General features: G+C 33.4%; 4 protein-coding genes across 5 annotated transcripts; 1 reads left to right on the plus strand and 3 right to left on the minus strand.

Moving 5' to 3' along the window:
* Window positions 1-472: 472 nt before the first annotated feature.
* LOC106396633 (protein NOI4-like) lies at window positions 473-1,123 on the minus strand. Its single transcript, XM_013837081.3, has one exon. It carries the CDS (start codon window positions 897-899, stop codon window positions 690-692), a length of 210 nt encoding a protein of 69 aa, XP_013692535.1. The 5' UTR covers window positions 900-1,123; the 3' UTR covers window positions 473-689.
* A 197-nt stretch (window positions 1,124-1,320) lies between these two features.
* Window positions 1,321-3,553, minus strand: LOC106436870 (isovalerate--CoA ligase AAE2-like). The gene is made up of 2 exons (XM_013877818.3): window positions 3,110-3,553; window positions 1,321-3,036 (listed from the first exon to the last, which is right to left on the minus strand). Exons 1-2 carry the CDS (start codon window positions 3,443-3,445, stop codon window positions 1,579-1,581), a joined length of 1,794 nt encoding a protein of 597 aa, XP_013733272.2. The 5' UTR covers window positions 3,446-3,553; the 3' UTR covers window positions 1,321-1,578.
* Window positions 3,554-8,835: 5,282 nt separating this feature from the next.
* On the minus strand, window positions 8,836-10,361 carry LOC106394802 (dehydrodolichyl diphosphate synthase 6). 2 transcript variants are annotated; one of them, XM_013835354.3, is made up of 2 exons: window positions 10,249-10,361; window positions 8,836-9,813 (listed from the first exon to the last, which is right to left on the minus strand). In XM_013835354.3, exon 2 carries the CDS (start codon window positions 9,786-9,788, stop codon window positions 8,973-8,975), a length of 816 nt encoding a protein of 271 aa, XP_013690808.1. In that variant the 5' UTR covers window positions 9,789-9,813; window positions 10,249-10,361; the 3' UTR covers window positions 8,836-8,972. The 2 variants fall into 2 exon arrangements, with proteins under 2 accessions (XP_013690808.1, XP_022561727.1); XM_022706006.2 differs by having other exon boundaries at window positions 8,836-9,816; window positions 10,249-10,338.
* A 202-nt stretch (window positions 10,362-10,563) lies between these two features.
* Window positions 10,564-11,867, plus strand: LOC106394461 (high mobility group B protein 4). The gene is made up of 8 exons (XM_013835032.3): window positions 10,564-10,668; window positions 10,741-10,795; window positions 10,874-10,960; window positions 11,032-11,089; window positions 11,170-11,214; window positions 11,285-11,365; window positions 11,445-11,519; window positions 11,608-11,867. Exons 2-8 carry the CDS (start codon window positions 10,749-10,751, stop codon window positions 11,626-11,628), a joined length of 414 nt encoding a protein of 137 aa, XP_013690486.1. The 5' UTR covers window positions 10,564-10,668; window positions 10,741-10,748; the 3' UTR covers window positions 11,629-11,867.
* Window positions 11,868-23,063: the final 11,196 nt, after the last annotated feature.

The raw sequence follows: 23,063 nt of genomic DNA on the forward strand, positions 1-23,063 counted from the left end.
CCTCGTCTTATGGGCTAAGAAGAAAGAAATGAAGAGTATGTCAAATCCAGTAGAAACAAATAGGACAGATCGTAATGTTGTCTGATATAACAACATCATGACGTGAGAATTTAGCCGCCACAAGCAACATTATGTATTACATAATAAAATAAATATAATCTTTTTACACATAATTCAAAATTTTGCTTGTTTTCAACTATACACAATCACTATTATGAAGGATCCGCCCAAATTCAGGGTTTGTCTCCCTTAGTGCATACTTTTCTTTTCTCTACAAATCTGTTGGCAAAAACCCTAAAACGAGAATCTTTGGAGACTTGTAGTAGATATTCTCAAAATAACTCAATCACCTTCTCATTTTTCTCATTAAACCTGTAGAAAGCACTATTGCTACAAAAGTATTTTTAAGGGAGGTGAACAAATTGTGTCTTAATCTGAAGTTCTGAAAAAATGATGTTAAAGAGCTTGGTGATGATCACCTCAAAATCAATATTATCGTTTTGCTAAAATTTTCGATTCAGTTACAAATTGAGTACTACAATTTTTGTTGATTCATCATAAGAAAATAAACATCAAAGTTTATTTTATCATATGAATAAACCAAAACGAAAAAGTTCTAAGACAAGAGTTATCAAAGGCTCAAAGCTAAGTTCCCCCTTACGATAACAAATACACAACACAAAAAAAGTTTAAGAAAAGGTAAAACAGAGCCATTTCTTGACGACTGGTTTATCACCGTCTTGTTTCCTCTGAGAAGCTGTCTTCGTAGAACTCCTTCCCGTCTTCTTATCTTCACCGGCTTTGCTGAATATCACCGTGTATCCATCCGCCGTCGCCGGATCATTCACATCCCATTCTCCAAATTTAGGCAACGGCCTTCCAGCGTCATTCGATGCCATTTTTGATCAATAAAGTAACAATCTTTAACCTCTCAGACAACAACAATAAAACACCTTTTGCTTCTTCTTCTTCTTCTTTGATGAGTTGATGTTTTTGTTTAAATGGTCTGACCCACGATGCAGATTTATAATAGAGAAACTGAATAGGAAGAAAGAAGACAAAAAATATTGTTTTTGAAATCTTCCTACGAATTGAACTCGTTTCAGACGCGGTAGAATATTCTATTGTATTCTTCTTTTAATGTCTTACTAAATTAACTATCTTTCTGAGGTACAAAATCGTTTGCCTTACCGCGCAGGAAATCTAATTATAGCAACTCCTTTTTTTATTATTATAGCAACTCCTTATGCATGGCTGATCTGTTTCTTCATTTCCCACGCGGTTGATCCTTTTTCTTTCCTAATATATATACCACAGAGATTAAGCAAGCTTTAAATTTTCTTTAATAACTTAGATCACAAGCTACCCATTTCATCAGCTCTATTCCTCAGTAGATACTTCTGTACTTCTTACAAAATGGTCCGCCTTACCGCACAAGAAATCTAATTATAGCAACCCTTTAGGCATGGCTTATCTGTTTCTTCACATTTCACGCGGTGGTTTGCGATTCTTGGATCTTTTTCCTTATATATATACCAGAGATGAAACAAAGCTTTTATGTTTTTTTTATGACGTACATTACAAGCTTCCCATTTCATCAGCTCTCTTCCTAAGTAGATACTTCTGTACTTTCCCTGTTGATGTTTTAGGTAAGTCCCCGAACACAATAGTCTTTGGAGCCATGTAATGAGGCAAATGATCTCTACAAAACTCAATAATCTCCTCGGGTTTAACACAATCAAACCCCTCTTTAAGCTTAACGAACCCGCAAGGAGTCTGTCCCCAGTGATTATCCGGACGCGCCACAATAGCAGCTTCAAAAACAGCCTTGTGACTACACAAAACTCTCTCGACTTCCACCGTGCTTATGTTTTCTCCTCCGGATATGATCACATCTTTTAACCGATCTTTTACCTCTATGTACCCGTCCGGATGCTTAACAGCGAGGTCACCACTGTGGAACCAACCTCCCTCGAAAGCTTTTCGCGTTGCCTCTAAGTCCTTGAAGTATCCACTCATCACTGTGTTTCCTCGAAACATTACCTCACCCATGGTGACACCATCACTAGGTACAGTCTCCATTGTCACCGGATCTTTCACTTCGAGCCCTTCTAAACCCAAATGCTGCACTCCTTGTCTAGACTTTAACTTAGCTCTCTCTTCCAACGAAAGCGAATCCCATTCAGGCTTCCACACGCAGTGTGTCCCTGGACCGTATGTCTCCGTCAAGCCGTAAAGATGAGACACATTGAATCCCAACTCTTCCATCTTAGCCAATATCTTTGGCATAGGAGGGGATCCGCCGGTCATGATCTCGACCCTGTGAGGGAGCGGTTTACGCTCCCCCGCAGGAGAGCTGACAATCATGTTCAGCACCGTTGGGGCTCCTCCCATGTGTGTAACTTTGTGTGTGGCAATGCTCTTAAAGATCAGCTTAGGAGAGACTTTTCTAAGGCAGATATTTGTACCGCCTTGAGCCGCTACTCCCCAAATGAGACACCACCCGTTGCAGTGAAACATCGGTACCGTCCATAAGTAGACAGGAGAGACAGACATCTGGTGAAGAAAAACCGTAGCGAGAGAGTTGAGATAAGCTCCTCTGTGAGACCACACTACACCTTTAGGTCTAGAGGTTGTCCCCGAAGTGTAGTTTATACTGATCGGATCCCATTCGTTTCTCGGTTTGATCACCTCGAACTCGCTGTCTCCGGATTTAACCAGATCTTCGTAATGGTAATCGAAAGAGTAGTTAGAATCAAAGCTCGATGATCTATCCTCGTCGTCATCGTCATTAGACTGAGAGATCAAGACAAGCTTTGGTGTTTTTCTTGTTCTGTCTGATTTAGCAAGAGCTCCATGAGCAACCTCGAGTAAGTGGTGATCAACGAAGAGGATCTTCGCCTCAGAGTGTTGGAGCAAAACAGACAACGTAGAAGTATCGAGTCGAGTGTTGAGCGGACAGAGAATCAAATCAGCCATCGGAACAGCGAAGTGAAGCTCGTGCATCGCTGGAACATTCGGCGCCAAAACTGCAACCTAAAAGAAAAAAAAAAAGGCTAATCTGAACGAAACTACTAGAAAAGAAATTTAACAAGTTTTAGAGTCTAACCACGTCGCCGGGAGAGATTCCTAGGTGAGTAAGCGCAGATGCAAGACGGAGACAACGGTGGTAAGTTTTGAGCCAAGTGTGCTCGACGGAACCAAACACAACACTGGTTCGGTCTCTGTAAGCTTTGGCGGATCTTTCCAAGAACGTGATCGGAGATAAAGGAGAGAAATTGGCGGGGGATCGGAGAAGGCCCTCCATCGTCTTCCATGATTCCGGCTTGGGATCGTCGGAAAATCCGCCGGAACCTGAGGTTGAGAAGGAAGAGTGGGTTGACCAGAGTCTTTGAAAACGTGGGGTCAAGGTTCTGATTGCCCTTTTGGATAACAAGATTCTCATGGTTTAACTTAACAATCTGAGACGCCTTTGTTCGGCTTCTCGAAATTGTAACTATTTGATCTGTCGAACTGAGAGGGATAAGAAAGGACTCATCTGATTATGTACTGTTTTGGATAAACCCACGTGCTCTGTTTAACTGGATGGTCCGATTTTTTTTAAAAAAAATAAATTATTGTGGTCTGTGAAACTGGCCTTTTATATTAACTCCCAAAGCCCAAGTTCGATGCGTTTCATCAATAAATTACACCATAGTTGGTCTGAATTTCTCGCATTGAGCCCCTAAACCACGTGCACTGTTTCTTTTTTTTTAAAGCTATGTTTCTTATTGAACCACATGGGCAAACAGTTCTAGAGTAATACAAAAGTTCAAAGCATGAAATCATACTAATAGATATGAAAAGTGTCAGAGATAAACTTGAAGATAGTTTTAACCTCAAGTCATACTAATCCTACTCATGTTAGGATTAGGATAAACAGTTTTACTATTAAGTTTAGAAGTTTTAGATCTCTATATAAGAAATGTTGTGTTGTAACATGAACTTACAAGTGAGAGAGATTATTGCGAGAGCTTAAGTTTTTAGAGATTTTCTTCAGCTAATAAAGAAATTATTCTTATAATCTTGTGAGCTATCATACAAGTTTGAACAATAATTAGTATCAGAGCAAAATCTGAAATCAAAACCGAGAAAGATGGGAGATATCACAATCGTACCTGCGAAACCAAAAGAAGGACCATCATCCATAAATTGTCCGATGCTGAATACAACAAACTATACAGTTTGAGCCGAGTGAAGATTTTTCTCAAAGTTCATAATGTATGTGAGATCGTTGAAAGTGAGACGATCGAGAACGAGAAGAACGATATGGCCATAGCTCTTCTTTTCCAAACCATTCCATAGGCGCTTATCTTACAGGTCAGAGAACTAGAAACCGCAAAGAAAGTATGGGACGCCATTACAGCATGTCATCTAGGAGCAGACAGAGTTAGAGAAGCTCGTTTACAAACCCTAATGGCAGAATTCGATCGCTTGAAGATGAAGGAAACCAAAACAATCGATGACTTCGTCGGCAAGCTATCTAAGATTTCTTGGAAATCTGCATCTTTAGGGGAGAACATTGAAGGAGCTAAACTAGTTTCCTCAAGAGCTTTCCTAGAAGGAAATACATACACATTGTGGCGTCTCTCGAACAAGTCCTTGATCTTAAGGTAACAAGCTTTGAAGATATCATTGGCAGATTAAAAGCATATGAGGAACGAATTGGAGAAGATGATGAGTATGGTCACGAAGAACATATCAAGCTAATGTATGCGAACTCAGAGAACAGTCAGGCGAATCGAGAATAAAATGGACACTATAGAAACAGGACGAGGTGGTCATTTCTATAGAAGAGGACGAGGAAGATCCTATCAAGAGTTCGACATGTCAATATTACATGCTTTCGGTGTGATAAGAAAGGACACTTTGCGTCCAGTTGCTCTGATAGACTTCTGAAGCTACATGAAACATACGAAAACAAGCTCAAAGAACAAACGGTTTTAATGTAAATAAACAAGAATAATTGTTTTTATTTATGTGATCATGGAAATTTAATTATATACATAATAGGTACTAGCTTCTCAGTTATAATACGTAAAAAACACAAAATCAATAATAGTACGCAAAAGAGAATTTGTAGACACAATACTCATTCCGCGCAAGCTTAGCTTAGTTAAAAATATATGGCTAGATTATACATAAAAACCATATGGAAGTGCTATTTTTATAAACGAATATTAGTGCTGTTATAAATCATCAAATCGAATAAACCATAAGTCATTTAATTTAAACATACTAATATAGTAGCATAATTACATATGAATATATTATAATAGAAAAGGAAAATTGATAAAGTTTTTGATTGACGAGTTGTCACATTTTCTTATGGAATAGTGGAATAGACAGAAATGGCATAGAGAACACTCCGCTACGCCCCTTTAGTTAAATTGGTTGCTATATATTTCAAATGAATCTTAGCAAAAAAAAATATTTTTTATTTGTTTTCAATCTCTTGTAGTGATCATATGCCATGAAGTTGGTGTAGGCGTAAGTCATGCGTACTTAACCGAGTAAATGGGAAAATGTTATGTTACTCTTGTAGTTGCAGTGTATAATTGTTATCTTCTTAACCAATGTCTAAGATAGGTATCATGAAAAATTTATTGGTTGTCCGCATAGCTCATTTGCTGCAATTACCATGTATGTAGTTAGTGGGTAAAGACATTTGAGTTATGGTAAAAAAAAAAAGATGGTGTCCCAAAAAATTCAGACATATATAGTTCATTGCTTTGCAGAAGAAGTTATTGAATATTGAATATGTTATTCAAAAAGTTGGTCATTATATATTTTTCTTGCTGGTAGATGAGTCTGCAGATGTTTCTGATAAAGAGCAAATGACAATGCTTTTTGGCTTTGTTGTTAAACATGAGATAGTTAAAGAAAGATTTGTTGGTATTATTCATGTGAAAGAGACATCATCTTTATCTTTTAAGTGTGATGTTGATTCATTGTTTGCTAAACATGGATTGAGTATGAAAAAGTTAAGAGGACAAGGTTATGATGGAGCCAGTAACGAGAAGGGTGAATTAAATGGATTGAGATATTTAATACTGCAAGAATGCAGTTCTGTATATTATATTCATTGTTTTGCTCATCAGCTCTAGTTAGTTGTCGTTGCAGTTGCTCAAAAGCATTTTAGAGTTGGAGATTTCTTTGATGAGTTATTCTTGGGTTCACCAACAGAAAATTGTCATTTTAGATTTAGTATCTTTTAATTAGGAAACCAAATAACTTAGCAAATTATATTATCTTTTCAAAATAAAATTTAAAAATAATATATAAAAAATGAATTCAAAAAAAAAATGTTGTCAACAAAACACTAAAACCTAAACTCTAATACTAAACCCTAAACTCTAATCCTAAACCCTAAACCCTTGGATAAACCCTCAATCCTTAGGTAAACCCTAAACCCTTGAAAAACACTAAACATGTTGTCAACAAAACACTAAACCCTAAACTCTAATCCTAAACCCTAAACCGTTGGGTAAACCCTAAACTGTTGGGTAAACCCTAAACCCTTAGGTAAACCTAAACCCTTGGAAAAACACTAAACATTTGGATAAATTCTAAATTATAAATCTTAAACACTAAAATCTAAATCTTAAAAACAAATATTTTTTTAAATAATATTTTTTTAGAACTATTGTTATTTTTATTTATTTAATCTTTTATTTTTTATTTTAAAAGCATAATATAATTTGGTAAGTTATTTTGTTTCCTTAATTAAAAGATAGTAGATCTAAAATGACAACTTTCTATTGGTTGGTGAACTTAAAGGTTCACCCTAGGGAGTGAACCCAAGAAAAAGTCTTCTTTGATAAGCTCTCTGTCTTTTTTAATGTGGTTGGGGCTTCTTGAAAGAAGAAATATATGATTCGGGAAGACTTTCGGAAATAATAGAGGAAAGAATTCAGAAAAGTAAAATTAAAACAAGAAAGAGACTAAACCAATAGGTTTCATTTCAAAGACCCGGTAAAACTCGTTGGGATTCTCATTATAAAACATTGTTGCAGTTGGTGATTATTTTTCTTCTATTATTAAAGTACTTGAGTAGGTCGAAAGCGATGGGAGTGATGGTATCAAAGACGACAAACTAATGGTCTTCTGAATTACTTCTTACCGTTAATGTTGTTTGTTCTTAGGATCACAAATAGCTTATCAAAGGATCTTCAAAAGAAAGACTTGACTATTTTGAATGTTATGTTGCTTGTGAAATCCACCAAGCAACAATTGTATAAGCTCAAAGAAAATGAATGGGAATTTCTAATCAACAAAGTTTTTTTTTTGTTAATTACAAGACTGAGTTGCTAGTTATTGATGATGAATTTAATTTGAAGAATTAAAAAAAAAAAAGCAATATAATCAACTTGCATCGTAACAAGATGGAATGCTATTACATTGTATTGGATATGCAAATTCAAGAGTTTAATGAGGTGAACACTGAATTACTTGGTTGCATTGCTTCTTTGAGCCCCGGTGATTCATTTCGTGAGTTTGATAACTTGAAAGTTATGAGATTGTCCGAGTTTTATTCTGAAGATTATAGTCATATGGAGCCAATGACTCTTGAACATTAACTTGATCTCTATATTGATAACATCCATGAAGATGAAAGATTTGCTAATTTGAAAGATCTTGGATGTCTTTCATGTATGATGGTGGAGATAAAGAAACATCTTTCATATCCTCAAGTTTATCAGCTTTTAAAACCTAGTTTTGACTTTATTTGTTCCTAATGCAACAATTAAAAAATATTTTTCTATGATGAATATTGTGAAAACTGGTTTGCGAAACCGGATAAATGATGAGTTTTTAAATGATTTTTTTTTTTTGTTTTGTTGAAAAAATTATTTGAAAAAGTAACAAATGATGTTGTGATAAAAGATTCCAGAAAATAGAATCGTTAGGATAAATTTGTAAAGTGTTTTTTTCAAAAGCTTTATTTTATAAATGAATTTAGTTATATAAGTGATATTATACCTGTGGTAGAAAATAGTTCTAAATCCGCCCAGGTACTCAAGCAGGAGCTCAAGGTCATCATACGAGAGCTTCAAGAGAGAAAGGAGACAAGTCATTAGAGATATAGCATACAGAGAACAACCTTGGTTACATTCTTGTTCTAGCTAAAGGTTCTCTAGATTACTTGTATTCTCTAAGATAAAGAAGGTTTGTGTAAACCTTGAAATATGTCACATTCTATAAGTGACTACCGCTATTGTAAACCCTTTGATCTTAGTGGAGTTTGGGAGCAAGATTTCTCTCATAAAATGTATCGGTTTGAGGCCGTGAACTCGTTAAGTTGCTTGTTTCATTTACTTTAAGTTGATACGCAAGTGATTAGAGGTTATAAGAGCCGTGATCACACTGAGATAATCCTGACAGCCAAGCCATATCAGCAAGTAGAAGAACACATAAATGTATAGCTGTGTGTGAAGAATTAATATATACAATCATGGGAAAAAATATGTGACAAGTTTGTTATCGTTTTCTCTCTTTTGAGTTTCTTGTTCCTTTTATTTTCTAGGAAAATATATCACTGTTCCACATTACTTACCTTGCTTGAACTGATTTCTTCATATCAATTCTAGCTCATCGGAAGTTGAACAGTAGACTATATTCTTTGCTTGACCATAGAATGTTGAGTCTGGACTCTGGTCAGTCTTGTTCTCACTGCCTTCTCTCATCCTCTTTAAAATATCTTGATGAGCCTTAAAAGCAGATGATACCTTTGACCCATGGACACACAACTAGGATTTCGGTTATGTGACATTGTCTATGGCGTGGGCTTTCTAGTTTAAAGAAAACTCCCAGACGAGTACTTACTGTGAAAAATTACATTGTCTGTTCTATGTAATCCAAGTTTCCTTCTGACAGTATCCCACATGAACAACACATCACTAAAAAAAATACAAAACAAAAGATGAGTACAATCACATCTGTTTCTTCTTCTTCTTCTCAAAGTATGAATGACTTTTCTGGAAGTTCAATATAGCCCAGACCAAATGCCTAAGGCCAATCTCAGGCCACAGAGCATCAGGAGAGAAAAGCTGAGAGCTACCAGTCTGCCATAAAAGAAAGTTACTCAGCCTCGTCTCTCCTGAACTTCGGATCAGTATATCAGGATCCGGCGCCACGCTCATCTGCATATTCTCCTCAATATCCACCAACTGTATTGTCTCCATGTCCCTATCTAACTTTGTCACACAAGATTTCTTGACAGCTTGTACGATCTCATCTGTAGAGTTATAAGCAACGCAGACAAGAAGCCCTACACGACTATTCTCAGCAGTGGCCTGCATGACTTCTTCTGCAGCAGCTCTCACTTGGTCACTTAAAAGTGCCAAGTTACCGATAAAATATACACGTATCCCGTATTCATGCACTATACTCTCTTTATCAAGCAGAGACTTGATCTTCTCCAGCATCAAATCCATTAGAGACCGAACCTCCTCAGGCTTTCTTCTAAAGTTATCTATGCTAAATGCGTATACAGTTACATACTTGATGCCCAGCTCGTAGCAGTACTGTAGCATCGACATGAGCGCAGAGAACCCGGCTTTGTGACCAGACCCGTCTTCTAGATCTTGCTTCTTTGCGTACCTTCGGTTTCCATCCATGATAAAGGCGAGATGAATGGGTAAAGGACCCATAGATATGACCCGGAACAAACATCTTCTTGAAAACCCATGTATCTGCTCGAGGATTTGATTGATTCCAACGCACATATGTCTTATTTGATCAACCATTTCGGATTCCACCTTCCAGTATCCTCTGCTACCTCAAAGTAAATGATGCAAAACATTCAAATTTCTAATCAAGAAGAGGCGAGAAACAATAAATTTTAGCCCCAAACAATAAAAGCTTCGCCGTTTATTCATGCTAATCATAAAATTTGCAAACTGTATGTTATAAAATGTTTTTTGAACAAAAGAGTTTTGTATGCTCACACAAACTCAAACAAAAAAAAAAAACTTCAGTTAGAACATAATCAAGCAAGAGTTTTAGCTTTGAACTAGGATCCTCACTCACTAGACGAACAGAAAAACTGTAAATTTGCATGCTTTCACATTGATAGAAATCAAACGATTCAGACAATACGAAAAGAGGATTCAATATTACTATCGAAACAGAGAACACTTCACAACGAAAACAAAGTATATCCAAGGAAATTTGGTAAAAGAGAGTGTTAATATAAGTCGATCCTACCTGAGAGTGAAGCTTACAATGTTGACGGCTCGCGACCAAAATTCAAAGTTGACTATCAAAGAGAGAGAGAGAGAGAGAGATGCAGAGGAGGAGAGGGGAAGATTTACTTTGAGGAAACCAAAAGGTAAAGAACCGGAACCGGAACCGGAACCGGTTAAAAAGGACAACACCAATGGAAACCCGGTTTAGGCGAGATCGGTAGATTGGTGTGCTTTCTTTTTTTTGTTTGTTTGTAAATTTAATAAATCTTCAAAAATACTGTTTTGTACACGTGGCAGATTTAAAATAACTAAAAATGCTGATGTGTCATTCTACATTTGTCTTGCTGCGTCAAAAAGACAATCAAACACTTCCAAGTAAAAAAGAACAAATCTCTCACGGACTCTCAAAACTGGTCAAACAAACAAAAAGAACCCTACGGTAATCAACTCGCTCCTACTGACTCAGTCCGAGTCACCCGATTCACTAACGAATCTTCACTCTTGTTCACAGAACTTGAGATGAAAGGCGGCCAATCGAAAGCAGAAGCAACGAGCACAGATCAAAGGTTTCGCTCTCGGACTCTCTCCATTATCTCTGAAATCTGAGATCTGCACAACTTCTCTCACCTCTGTTTTGATTCCAGACTCAAAACCAGAGGAAGGAAGAAGAAGACGGCGACGAAGGACCCAAACAAACCTAAGAGACCTCCAAGCGCTTTCTTCGTCTTCTTGTAAACTTCACAATCTCACATTTGCCTCACTGCTTTATTTCAATTTAGAACTGATTAATGTTCTGTCACAGAGATAATTTTCGACGGGAGTTCAAAGAGGCGAACCCTAACAACAAGTCCGTAGCCGCCGTAAGTATCTCCTTAAGGTTCCACAATCTCGGATCTGTAATTCAAAAACTAATAATCATCTGTGTGCTAAACAACATCAGGTTGGGAAGGCTGCTGGAGCCAAGTGGAAGTCTATGAGTGAAGAAGTGAGTCTTGTGCTTCATCTTTGTAGATTAAGCTCAAAATATTATAACTCTTTGGTTGTTTTGAGTACAGGAGAAAGCTCCTTATGCTACCAAGGCAGAGACCAGGAAGAGTGAATATAATAAGAGTATGCAACAGTACAACATGAAACTGGTAATAAAAATCTCAGCTTTGACTTTCTAGAGTGAGCTTAGACATTGTGTTCCTATGGTCTTACTGTGTTCTTGTTTAGGCTAATGGAACCAGTAGAGGTGAAGATGATGAGTCCAAGTCTGAAGTTGACGAAGCTGGAGGAGCAAGCGAAGAGGTTTTTCATTTAAGACTTTAACTCTTTTGTGTTTCATATGTTGTTTTTACATGTATGTGACGTTTTGGACTGTCTTATGTTTTGGCAGGAGGAAGAAGACGATGATTAAGGAGGCTTTCTCGTCTAGGTTACTGCCATTGACTGACTCAGATTTGTGGATGGGATTAGTAATTTAAATGTGTCCCAAAAAAAACTGAAAAACTGGTTATGCTTTGTGTTTGTAATATTAAGAACCTCAGTTGCTGCTTCTTCGTGTTTAGTTCAGTTGTATGGTCGGATAGGATCACTTGGATGCTATGTCTCCTTATTACCTTCTGTGTTTATTAAGGATTTATTTGATGAGTGGTATATGGATTTATTTAAATGTATTGTTGATTTCTATCTGTTACTTTTAGGTTGATGTGTTTTTGATTTTATCAACGTGTGTTCTCTTTCTCTCTCGTATATTGTTGTTTGACTCTTGTGTAGCTTTTTCCAATGGAATATTTGATCTAACGTTGAATTGGGACAGAATCTTTTTGCTGGGATGGGTCGTAGATAATGTCCGACTGTTTGTTTGCTGTTGTGCGTTTTGTCTTTTTATTTGAGTCTATTCATAGGAGTGGAACCATTCATGGTTTTTTGTTCCTGAGTTTTATAACACTGATTAGTATGTTAGATTACAATCCAAAGAGTGGTATTTTCTCGTCTTAAAAGGTTAAGCGCGGGTTTGTTTGTTTTTCATTTACTAATTGAAAACTGATTTACAAATTACAATTATTTTTGTTTCGAACCATAACAATTGAGCTTTTAGGTTTTTATCATTTATTTTTGTTTCTCTTCAAAATATGGTATTTGTTCGAAATATGGTAGTTGTTCTATAATAATCTTTAAGTTTTAAGATTTGTTCCATCAACCTAGATTCATGGTTGAATCTATAGATCGGATTTAATGAAAAATTCGTTAATTAAAAATCCGATATAATCCGGTAAAAATTTAAAAACTCACTATTAACCTGTGATCTGATAACATTGATCCGATAAAATACAAAATATCTTATAGTATTTTTTAAAAAATTGATTAAATTACTCATATATTTTTAATATTACATAAATTAGTGATTCCTTAGAATTTGATAAATAAAATTTATGTTATCCAAATAAAAAATGATAATATAAAAAAACTTATTGATATGATATAAGTTTGTTTTCATTATCAATAACCTATTATAAGTTTGTGTTTTTATTTTAGATTTAAAAATTGATTTTAAGATAGTTTTTAAAATATTCTTAAACACTCGTAATTGTCATATCAATATTATGTATAAAATGACATTATACATGGAAAATGATATTCATATATATATATGATATATGGTGTAGAATATAGGATTTTGGTTTGTATTGAAAATCTGTATAATATTCAAATGGTCTATTTTGAATATTGATATGTATATTTAAGAAAATAATATTTTCACGTCTCTTAATTTATTTATAGTTCATAATATATTTATACTTATATCTTATTATATAAAGTAGACATTCACTCTCTTCTCATCCTGCCATGTCACTAAATAGAGTGAGGAAAACACGACACGTGTCTCTTATGTTTTCGATTGGGCTTCAATATTTTACATGGTTGGAAATCATTTGGTTTAATGGACTTCCACAAATGAATAATATATGGTTTGGGCTGAAAACCAACAAAAAGTTGGTCCACAAAGTCGCCTTCGTCACGAGAAGCCGCCATACGTTCTAGGGTTGATACTCATCTCAAATTTTCATTATGTCTTCCATCAATGGAGGTTCATTATGTCTTCCATCAATGGAGGTTCAGAAAGGGCATCTGAGATGAATCTTCGTGAATAGGCTATATGTCGCTCTCATATTATGTCGTTTCGTTATCGCCCACAGACCGTTATAATAGTAGCATTGATTCACCACCATTAACTCCATCTCCCCATTCCTTTCACGTTATCACATTCATTGCATTCTCCTTAGAGATGGTGAATCTGCAATTATAAATAGGTTAGATTATATTCGTGAATTCATAATTTCATTCCTCATAGTCATAATATCACAAAAACCTTTCACACAATTGAATCCAATGTCGAGAGAATTAGAACTGATATCAACTGGGTTAGGAGATGGTGCACATATCTCAGGGCGTTGTCAGCGAACATGTCGCCGTCTTCCACTTCGGAATCCGAAGATATGACAATATTTCTACAAGGGTAATTGGCGGATAAAGAGCAATTCACGGCGGAAAAAGCGAAGAGAGAGACAAGATAGTATGAATAGAGATCAAAAGAGACAAGATGGCAGCAACCGAAGGGTTCATAAGAGATTTGAAAATGGAAATAATAAGAGAAATAGGGGAACATAGAAGGAAGTGAAGGTGACAGAAGAAGCGGTGGCTAGAGCTCTCTCACTGTAATTTGAAAATGACAAGGGTTAGTGACAAATTTGAAATTGGAGATAAAATACGAACTTGGATTAATATTTATCACAAAATGAAACTATGTTCCTTTTTTCGTCAATGAAACTCCGTTCATTTTTTAATTTTTCATGTAAGCCATAACATTATAATATTTATTTTAGTATATTAATTTATATCTACATATTAAATCTTTTTTTAAGAAATAAATAAAAACAGTTTTCTTCATTTTTTAACAACTAATAAATTCAATAAATTCAATTCTACTAATATAATTATAATTTAAATATTACAAACGAAAATTATATTCAGTAAAAAAAAATATTTTAAAATAGGTTTATGGGCCTACCAAAAATAGACAAGCTGAAACGTTTCTGCAGCTTCTTTGCCATTTCTGCTACTCTTCATTTACATGTACAGCCTTGTCGAAGTTGGAGAGCAGAGTTAGCAGCTGCAAATACTGGAGGAAGCTGAGAGCTTGACTTCATGAATGACATCGACCTTGATTTCCAAGTTATGATTTCTATGCCTTTTGTTCAAAATAAAATATAACTAAATAGTGTGATATTTTCTATTTTTTACTACTTAGTGGCCACGATCAAGGATTTCCAAAGAGTTTTTCCTTTTTATCTTAAGAATTTCAATGGAATGTAATATTTTTATCCATTACTCTATTCAAACTTTCTTTACCTTTGTTTTTAAATCTTAGGAGCTCCATTTATAACATTTTAAGACATTGTCACTCACTTCTCTATAATTTGACTTAGCTTATGAATTTGGGCTTGACCCCATTTAAAAAAAAATATTAGTTTATTAATTCTTGGTTATCATTACTGGACCAATACACAAAACTAACCTTAAACATTTTTTCTTATAATAAGTCTTAATTTTCTTTGCTACAAAGAGATAGATATTACAAAAAGATGGAATCACCGAAGGCCTAACACAAAGCTTTGGTTTAGTTTTAAAGAAAATGGCAAGTACAATAACAATTTGCAACTTAACTACAGTCATAAAATTTTCAAACATAATTTTGTAATGTGTCACGTTGTACTTAATTATGTATTAGACATTGCCATTCACTTTTCTATAATTGCCGAAATTAGGATTTGGCTTTCTAGGCAAAGAAGATTTCCTTCTGGTGTTTGGTCTGAGAGTAAACACTATAGAAAGAATGCACTCAACTCCTCGAGTGATACTTTGAAGATAGAAGAAATATAACATCTAATTGTCTATTTGAAGATCATAATACTCTGGAGATATACTATTTCTTATGTTTATATTTAATTTTTGGATATTCTATGACGAATTCTTTAGATCAATCTATTGAATTGCTTTATACAGTGATAAAATAGTTCAATTACACGCTCACAAAACAAAAGGTTAAATTAAACAAAACTTTGTAGATAAATTCTAATTATTATTCTCATATCAAATATCAAAAAGATACTATTAAAAATTATCTAATTCATTAATAATATATAAAAATAAAAATACTATTTAAATAATTTGTATGTAATCACTCATTTGGAAAATAGTCTTTTATGCACTTTTATGGTATATTTGAATTATGAAAATTGCAAATTTAGAAAAGATATTTACCAAAAGCTAAAAGGAATATGAACACTGATTATTTTCATGAAAATTTATAGATATCAGCCTAATGACATTCTAAAAACAGACTACATTCTCACCGAAGAGAAAGGTTATGAGAACACATCAAAAAAGACTATAAATCTACAAATTTACTACTTATGTATCTATTTTACTACTTTCACAAAAAGTAAAGAATGATATTTAATAAAAAAAGCATATAATAGTAATGAGTATCACTAAACAACTTGACAGAAACATATAAACCGAAACAAAAGTAGATAACCTAAAATTAAAAAAAAATATGAAAGGTATACACCGTCAATTTAAATTAGAACATAAAATCATATCAAAAATTGGTTCATATAACAATCGCAATGAAATTTAGGTTGGATATCATAATCTCAAAATATTTAACCGTAAAAATAAAAAAAAATTACCAAGAATAATCACGAAAATAATGATTCATAGATAATATATAACTAATTATTTTAGATAAAATATAATAAATGTTAAATAAAATATATGCATTTTCTAAGCGAAGTGTGGTACTAATAATAAATCCTATTCTAATTAAGGTTCAATCTCATAATAGTAAAAATCAATATAAATTTTTTTAAAATATATATTAACTGTAAATTCAAAAACAAAATGTATAAGAAAGAAATAATCCATATTTTATGTGCTGAATTTCAACCATAATTCTGAATAATTTTGTTTATTATTATTATAATATAACAAGTATTAAATGTGAAATAATTACATGAATAAAAGTGAAATTTATTTTTAGATGATTAGATAAGTCTATAATTTCTTAAAATGTAACCAAAAATAAATGATGAATGTAAACATTATAAATTTAAGATTAAACTAAATATTTTAAATGTATATTAAAATTTAAAATATTTTTATATTACTTTTCATTTGTGTATCCGCCCGTAGGGCGGGTTTTTCCCTAGTTAAATATAAAGTTAGTATATCTTTTAAATATATATATATATATATAAGTCCTTTATTAATAGATTCATTTAGCTTTATCTGTAGGCCCAAAACCAAAAGACTTAAATGCCATTAATGAATTTTAATAATCATTTATAAAAATAAGAGTATTTTTGAAAAAAACTGCAATTTTCATTAAGAGTATAATTTGGGAATCATCCTCTTTTAAGAGTATAATTTGTGAATGGTCCTCTTTTAATAGTATTGATTCCATTACACTATTATGGTCTCGAGCCTGCTTATTGAGCTTATATTTGTGCAATCTGGTTCATGGTTTGGTTTTTTTTGTTTTTATCGATTTTATGCAAACTTAAACCAGGTACAACCATTTTGTTTGGTTTGGCTTGATTTTGTTAATCAGATTTTGGGTTATTTTAAATCTATAATTTTGTTATTCATTTCTTTGCTCGAATATCGTTATGGTACTCCTTAGCCGTGGAGGTCATCAAACATCCAAATCGTTGACCTAATAATTAAATGTGGAGAGGATCTACCCGGATAGGGATAGATTACCGTTATTTATTGGCCCTACAGTTGATGTTATAAAGGCTTTTTGCTGGAAAATAAGGTGTCCACCAAAGATAAAACATTTTCTTTGGCAACTGATCTCAGGATGTGTAGCAGTTAAGAAGAATTTGCAGGCACGAGGGATTCAAGGGGATATAAGCTGTGCAAGATGTGAAGCGGACGAGGAATCGATTAACCATGTGTTTTTTGAGTGTCCTCCAGCTATTCAGGTGTGGGCTCTGTCCAAGATTCCAACAAATCCAGCTATTTTCCCGACAGATTCTTTATTTACAAATATGGATCATCTATTATGGAGAGTCGCTCCACCGATGGAGTATCATCAATTTGCTTGGATACTTTGGTACATTTGGAAAGGAAGAAATAATAAAGTTTCTAGTAATCTGGATATAGATCCTAGGGATACTCTTAATTTGGCTGAGATGGAATCAATCATATGGGCTGAGGCACAGTTGATGAAGGATCAGAAGATGGGAACAGAGACTCAGGATACGCTTCCTCAGTCAATCACAGGCAGATGGTGTTTTACAGATGGATCATGGAAAGAGGAGGATATGTTCTCTGGACAGGGCTGGTTCAGTACCTTACCTGGATTTGAGGGCCTAATGGGAGCTAGGAACGTAAAAGCGTCTCTCTCTCCTTTACATGCAGAGTTCGAGGCGTTACTATGGGCAATGGAATGTATGAGGAACTTAAGACAATTCCAAGTTACGTTTGCAACGGATTGTTCTCAATTGGTGAAGATGGTTTCGGAACCAGAAGAATGGCCGGCTTTTGCAAGTTATTTGGAAGATATCAGGAATCTGAAAAAGAGTTTTACACGTTCAGAAATTATACACGTACCAAGGACGCAAAATACAAAGGCGGATAAACTAGCACGCAGTGCCAGAACACAGCCGTCTTTCGTCGTCCACATGGATCAATATCCCCCGGGGTGGTTTACAAAGTCTATATGAGTCTGTAATGTTGTTGACAAAAAAAAAAAAAAAAAAAACATTCTGGTTCTCTTTGCCTCGTTTAGTTTCTCATTGTTAGCTTAGCTTCCTCCCTTCGGATAAGCCACAAAAATATTGTAGCGATCATTTGACGTCGGCCCGGGAATGTAGTTGAACAACATTATAACAAGTTTTGGATCATTGTAGGTAATATTTGGTGTTGTTCAAAAAAAAAGGTAATATTTGGTACATTATAACAGGCCCATATTATTGCTATCATACTTTAACATATACTTAGTGTAAACTTTACTATATAGGCCTGTTTAGATATTCTATTTCGGACCACCCTATAAAGAGAAACAAATGATTTAAATGTGAAATTACTATTACATTTTTTGTGATAATGATTAAAGAAGCCGCGAGGAGTGGACGAATACGATTGCATGTGAGTATGATGCGACTTTTAGAAACTGCTTAGATCAAAGACAAAAATGATTAAGGTTGGTCCCATAGATATGTGTCAATGTTTATGCTTAAGTTTAGTGCTTTCTTTTATGTTGTAAATTTCATTATATAATGGAGTTTTATGTCCGTCTAGTCTATATCAATGTTTAGGTCCTCATGTTACTTACATTATGCAAACTTTGAGTCTTTAAATCTCTAATTAGTATTTTTGATCATGATTATAGCCAATAAAAATAACTATGAAAATTACATTCTATATAGCAGTGATCCTATACCGTTTAGTTCCGACATATTTAACGGAGTGAATAAAAAAATATTTGAAGTATACAACACCTTCTATTCTGTAAGCGGATAAATTAGTAAAATGTAATTCTTACAAAAAAAAATTACTCCTTCCGTTCAGTCTTAAAAGACGTTCTGGTCAAAAAAATTGTCTCAATATAATTGACGTTTTTCAAAAATCAATGCAAATTATAGTGACAAAAGACTATATTTACTCTTTATTCACTCCATTTCCCGTATTTAATTATACAAAACAATCAATTAATGAAGGATAAAAAAGATATTATACTTGGTGCATTAATCTGTGTGAAAGTTTCTATAACAACATATAAAAGAAAACGGAGAGAGTAGTAAAATGTATAAGTAATCTAGTGAGAGACATATTATCATCACCCAAGTTTCCGTAATTTAAAAAAGTAAAGTTTTTATTACTTTTAGTGAACTTTATGATCCAACAACGAAAAGCAAAATAGCAAATAATCAATCAACTCTTGAAATTTGCATGGTTTATAATCTACATTAAATTACTTTTAGGTGAAAATAGAGTTATATAACCCGAGTTAAAAGGAAAAAAATAACTAGGCGCTATAGAATTCTACGCTTCTAGCACATGGTAGGAAAAAGGTATAAAGCCTAGAGGATCTAAACAAGTAAAATATACTAGAACTCTAGACACGTAGAACTCAAACTAATTCTCAAATGAAAGTGTATTCTACAAATAGATCATTTCTCCAAATATATAAATAGGTCGAAAGCATAAACTCATACATCTATAGACGTCAATGAATAATTTAACTTAGGTTTTGCGCAGCAGGAAAATCAACCTTAAACGTGTTGGTATCTCATGTTTCTGTCTTCTTACCACTCCGTCACAAGATTCCGGATATGTACAACAAATGAGAGAAGCAAATTGAGTTTTATAGGCGGAATATAGGTAGGGGAGTCGTGGCATTGTAGTAATAGTTTGAGGGTTTAATGAATGAAATTTAGACTATTTTACTAGTTCTTTTAATTTCTTAGACTTTAGGCAGAGTTCTTATTCGTATGTGGGGAATGAATAGATGACAAATAATAATGAAAAAGATGAGAGAAGGAAATAAAAGAAGTAATAATGGAGGAGAGTCTGTTACAAAAAAAATAATGGAGGAGAGTCGAGGGAGGATACGAAGCACATGAGGATCCATCATTAATACATAAAATGAATAAATATAAAAATCCAAAGCGTGTTTTGAGTCATAACTTTACAACTAAATACCCCACAATGCCATCACCATCACCATGAGTTGTATGAATTGTATTCTTATCGATTCCCACCTTTTTATTTCTTTTTAATACATGAATTAACAATACAGTAGTATTAGCTTTCATGAGCTACAATAATGTTGTGTTAGGTCGTTTCCGTTGTGATTTAGATTTTTTGTGTGGAATTTATGTTAGTGCTATCATTTTCGAGTCTTCTTACTAAAATATATATATGTATATAAATACTATTTTGTTGAAGAGTCTGTATATGTGTGTATAATGTATCATGGGAGAAAAGGTGAAACTTCTCATGGTAAATAAATCTCAATTTTGGTTATTATACTCTTTATCAAAATAGTTTTATTAGTATGAAATATATATAGATAGTTGGGTGATATTAAAATTCTGTTAATAGTGTAATGTTTTGTAACAAATCATTTGTTGTGGGGTTATTGACCGGGTACGTAGCTAAAGGTTTATTTATAATCATATAAGAGCCACTAAATTACTAAAATAGTGTTGTGTTAGGTCGTTTACGTTGTGAATTTAGATTTCTGTCGAACATGGCTTAAATTTGACTATTGTGGAATTCATGTTAGTGCTATTAATTTGAGTCTCCTTATATATATATTTGTATTAAAAGAGAAAAAAAATGCGAAACTTATCATTGCAAACAAATCTAAATTGTATTTCTTACTCTTTAACAAAAAAAGTATTAGTATAAAAATATAGCTGGTTTAATGACACAATTATTTGTTAGTTTTGTAAAGTTCTTTAACAAGTCGGTTGTTGTTGTGGGTCATTGACCAGATACGTATAGAGTTCTAACTACGTGTCAGTGGTCCAGTGGCTCAACTTGGAAAGTCATGGATTCAAGTACCGCTGAGAGGTGATTATCTTAAAGGACTTTCGACCCCAATACGGAGAAGCCTACTAACGTGTGGTTACTGGTGGAATTTACATGGGGTGATCACCAGTCCTTTTGGATGCCTCGGCAGGCTCCCCGACTAAGCTCCAGTGAACGGTTATTGGCGCTAGTCGAATCCTCTCGAAGTTTCGGATACTAGAATCGTAAAAAAAAGTCGGTTGTTGTGGGTCATTGACCAGATACGTATAAAGCAGGTTTATTTATAACCATAAGAGCCGCTAGATTACTACAATATTAAAAAAAAAATATTTTAATTTGCACAAAATTGGGGAGAGCGAATCTTCTTTGACGAACGATACATGCATACATATATATTTTAAAATACGTAACGTAAGCTGGTAGTGTTACAAAAAAAAAACGTAACGTAAGCTAGTAATGGAGGATTAGTGTTTTGCATGGCCAGCAACGTCTAGATAGATTTTATGTTTGATTGTATGGAAATAACTTTTCTGTCGTTGAATAATTTTATGTAAACAGTTTTTTTTTATTGTTTTCTTTGAAATAGAACAGTTTTGAGTAAATGATATGCTTAGAGAATAGTTTTTTATTTCCTCTTAGTTAATGATATGCTTAGAGTAAAAAAGACTTCTGAGTAAATATTTTTTAGTTTTCTAAAAAAGCGAGGTAGTCATTACTCATTTTTACAAAAAAAAAATTATTAGTCTATGTTTCAATAATTTTTTTAGTCTATGTTTTAAAAAATTTAAGGTTATTATCATCAAAAATTTCTCAGATTGACCTGGTTTCTACGAGTTTTGCTGTGGTCTAGGCCAGTGATGAATTTTTCTCTAGTGCGAAATTATTAACTCTATATGGCGCCACACAAATATGAGCAATTTAAATACACGGAAGATTGTCCATCTGTGGGTTGCACTTCTCAGAAGTCAGGTATGGTTCTTTAATAGATCTGAGTTTAATCTTTTTTTTAAAAAAGTTTCTCAGATTGAGTATTTATACAAATAATATCAATGTACAATTGGGTAGTATATTTTTCTAAATAATTAGATAGTATGTAAATTTTAAGAAATAGATACTAAATTTCTAGAGATCTTTTGTATTTCTCAAGTTTTTGGCAATATTATTTGTATCTACATTTTGAGAGATTCAAAAACCCCTAACCCTAATGAAACTATGTATTATGGTCCCTAATTCGTATAGGTTTTGGACCAAACGCTGTATAAATCTTGTGTTCCAGAACATGTTAGAATTTTTTTTGTGTGTTCATAGATATCATAGGGCAAGTGACAAGTCATGGTTACATGTGTATACCATGTAACTAATAAACCATCATATCATTTTCTTTTCTTGATGTCCAACTCTTATCGCAGCCATAAAAAAGCGTTCAAAAAGAAAAGAAAAACATACTCCGTCCCTTCATAAAAAATCAATATTCTAGAGAAAACTTTTGTTTCAAAAATATACATATTTTATATTTTTAATGTAATTTTTGTCAATTAATAATACAAAATTATAAAGTCCAAGAACATTAATTGCATTTCTTAAAATCTTATTGATTTAAAAATATAGAAAATATAAAATTACAAAAAACTATGCATTTATACCTAAGTTTTAGTAATATGTGTATTAAAAAGTGTAAAAATTCTAAAACATATATCTTTTAGGAACGGAGGAAATATTAAATAAATGTAGAAATTAAGTTGATGAACTACTCCCTCCGTTTCAAAAAAATACATATTCTAGAAAAAAAAAATTTGTTTCAAAATGATACATTTTTTTGTATTTCCAATGCACTTTTTATCGACTAATAATGACTAATTGTAAACTTCAAAAAAATTAATTTCATTTTCTGAATTCTTATTGGTTTAAAACTATAGAAAATAGATAATGGCAGAAACTTATGTATTTAATATTGAAATTTAATATGTTTATTAATTTGTGTGAAAAAGCTAAAACATGAATCATTTTGAAACGGAAAGAGTACATTATATTGAGGGGTATTTGTTTTTTTTTTAACAACAAAAGGCAAAGGAAACCTAAGTTGATTCCTGATCCAAGAGCCACTTTAGGGGAATTGAATCAACATAAACCATAGCATAAGACTGATTTCTAGCACCTCGTGCTAGCTTGTCTACCATTGTGTTTTGTGCCATCGGAATATGTTGAATAGTAAAGAGATGAAAAAATTCCTTACATCGCAGA

The sequence above is a fragment of the Brassica napus genome, chromosome C7 (genome assembly GCF_020379485.1).
Source record: "Brassica napus cultivar Da-Ae chromosome C7, Da-Ae, whole genome shotgun sequence".
Taxonomy (NCBI): domain Eukaryota; kingdom Viridiplantae; phylum Streptophyta; class Magnoliopsida; order Brassicales; family Brassicaceae; genus Brassica; species Brassica napus.

Excerpts from the sequence above, each read along its gene's own strand:
- LOC106394461 (XM_013835032.3), top strand. The coding sequence starts at position 10,749 with ATGAAAGGCGGCCAATCGAAAGCAGAAGCAACGAGCACAGATCAAAG. Across the intron at positions 11,215-11,284 it reads GGAAGTCTATGAGTGAAGAA|GAGAAAGCTCCTTATGCTAC; the intron begins GTGAGTCTTGTG and ends TTTTGAGTACAG. Across the intron at positions 11,520-11,607 it reads CTGGAGGAGCAAGCGAAGAG|GAGGAAGAAGACGATGATTA; the intron begins GTTTTTCATTTA and ends ATGTTTTGGCAG.
- LOC106394802 (XM_013835354.3), bottom strand. The coding sequence starts at position 9,788 with ATGGTTGATCAAATAAGACATATGTGCGTTGGAATCAATCAAATCCTC.
- LOC106436870 (XM_013877818.3), bottom strand. The coding sequence starts at position 3,445 with ATGAGAATCTTGTTATCCAAAAGGGCAATCAGAACCTTGACCCCACGT. Across the intron at positions 3,037-3,109 it reads GAATCTCTCCCGGCGACGTG|GTTGCAGTTTTGGCGCCGAA; the intron begins GTTAGACTCTAA and ends TTTTTCTTTTAG.
- LOC106396633 (XM_013837081.3), bottom strand. The coding sequence starts at position 899 with ATGGCATCGAATGACGCTGGAAGGCCGTTGCCTAAATTTGGAGAATGG.